The 2,219-nt window shown below is 52.6% G+C and overlaps 1 protein-coding gene across 1 annotated transcript; it reads right to left on the reverse strand.

The window, feature by feature from the left end:
- Positions 1–1,413: 1,413 nt before the first annotated feature.
- Positions 1,414–2,134, reverse strand: NGA_0433400 (uncharacterized protein). Its single transcript, XM_005853720.1, has 3 exons — positions 2,070–2,134; positions 1,813–1,894; positions 1,414–1,594 (listed from the first exon to the last, which is right to left on the reverse strand). The coding sequence occupies exons 1-3, from the start codon at positions 2,105–2,107 to the stop codon at positions 1,538–1,540; spliced, it is 177 nt and encodes a 58-aa protein (XP_005853782.1). The 5' UTR covers positions 2,108–2,134; the 3' UTR covers positions 1,414–1,537.
- Positions 2,135–2,219: the final 85 nt, after the last annotated feature.

Below are 2,219 nucleotides of genomic sequence, written 5' to 3' on the forward strand. Positions count from 1 at the left end.
CATTTTCTTGAATGCCGTGGAGAGGGGAAGAACTCGGCGAGGAGGAAGCTAGAACCGCACAAAGCAGCAAGGAAACAGAAAAAAATAAGCTAAGTCAGAATTTGGGGGTTGAAAATGCGCGGCCATTGCGTCCATGCCAGCAATGTGCATGTGAATGGGCTTGGGCCTTGGGGAGAGACGGGACAGGGTAGGGTGAGGCGAGGGTTAACGCAACCCCAAGTCCATTGGGCTCGAGGTAATCCCACTTGAGCGTCGCAAGACATGCAACAACGACCTCGATCAGCTGTGAATATGAGCTGATGCTTGACGAAATGGGGTGTCCTGCAGTGGGAAGGCGTCTTTTCACGTTCCTTTTCAAGAAGGGAGGATGGCGGCGCAATGGCTCACCGAGGCGTTCAACCTGGTTGATGATAATCCATTGAATGACCACCGCCCAAAAGGACATCACGAGGACATATTCGAGTCACGCCACGTGCTTCGTGTAAGACAACCATTCGCACCAAGGCTCAGGGATAGCGGCCTTCCTCCCGCCTCTCTCCCGCTCGCGGGGCCTCAAGTTAGACTTTGCGCGCTTGAATATATCCAAGCTGGGAAAGGGCAACGGGCGAACTGGCGAGCTCCACGAGTAAATTACAGGTGGGGCCCGCAATATTACGGCCTTGATCACGCGATCGCCTTCGCCAAGGAGCGTGGGAAAGCGCGTCCAAGGCGTAGCGGGCACTTGGGTCCAGCGGTGGAATGCACAGGACATGCACGGATGGTTTTTGTAATGTTTATATACCAGCCATCCAGAGAGGGGAGGGGGGACGTTGAAGTTGTATCCTTCCGCCTGGGCCTTGCTGCGAGGCCTGCGCGCAAGAAAAGATGAAAAATGCGCTTTTGACAATGCCAGTGACTGATTGAATGTGGTTCTGATATGATGTACCAGTCTACTTTGCACTACAATGCTTTGCATCGGAAAATTTATAATCCTGACATCTTTGATGTATAGGAGTGTCCAAGAAGGAAAGAGGTCTCACATGGGCCCTTGAGAGGGGATTACTAGCACTACTATCAAAAAGGGTTTGTCGTAAAACAAGAACTTGTTTATGATAAAAGGAACTCATAGGCCGTGACAAGAGAAGCAACGTTTGCGATGTTGCTCAATTTCTCTCACAATTGGTTTCAGGGATGTCTTTTTACCACGCATTTCAGAGCCTGAGCTACGGCGATCGAGTGGATGAAGATGCTTGTTCCTTTCAAAATTGATAGTGTTGCTTCTTTGATGCTCTGGAAAACGTCGGAAATAGGGGACTGTGCCGACGTCTAGGGTCGAAAACAACAGGGCAAAGGACAGAAGTCATGATGCCACGGACGAACCCGCAGAGAGGAGGTAAAGGAACAAGTCGGAACACCGCGAGAACCTGTGATTGGCTCGTATTCTTTCTTTAGAGTTGATCAAAAACACCCTCGGGGTTGCCTTATATTTCAGCGCAGTACCTCGTCCACCTGCCTTATAAACATGAGTGCTTGCTTTCGGGACCAGACAGGGCCCCCCTTATTTTTCCTCCTTCTCAATCTCCTTTGTTGCCTCTTCCTCCTCCTCCTCCTCCCCCTGTAACGGTGAATGACAGTCCGTTGGGGAGATACAAAACATCATCAGAATAAATTGCATGTATAATACATGAAACCGCATCCTCTTTGAACAGGAAAAGGTGAGTTCTGATGTCGAGGGGGTGGCCCATCTGTCCCCGCCCTCCCCTTCATATCCCTCCCTCTGATCATCCTCTCCCACACGCCCTGCCTTCCCTCCCCCCCTTCCTCCTGCCTCACCTCTTTCCCTCCCTCCTTTGATGGAGGCTGAAATTTGCGAAGTTGCTCCCAGTATTGGAGGCGGGCTGCCCCCTCAAGAGCCCTAGGAGGGAAAGGAGGAGGAAACGGAAAGACGCGCTGAGGAATACAAAGCAGTAGAGCCTCGACGACTCCTGCTGGAGGAATCACACGAGCTCGCATCGTGCGACCGGGAAAAAAAAAAGGAAGGCGGGGGGGATCAAGGAAGAAACGGAGAGAGGAGAAGGCCAGGGCCCTACCCCTTGAGTTTGGCCGAGTGGACCGCGCCGTCCTTCATGTACCTGGAAGAGAGGGAGGGAGGGAAAGGGTCGGTAGGGAGGACACACCTGGGAGGCCCTCCTTTCCTCCCTCCCTCCCTCCCTCCCGCCCTCTCTCCCTCCTTACCATAG

The sequence above is a fragment of the Nannochloropsis gaditana genome, assembly GCF_000240725.1.
Source record: "Nannochloropsis gaditana CCMP526 unplaced genomic scaffold scaffold769, whole genome shotgun sequence".
Taxonomy (NCBI): domain Eukaryota; class Eustigmatophyceae; order Eustigmatales; family Monodopsidaceae; genus Microchloropsis; species Microchloropsis gaditana.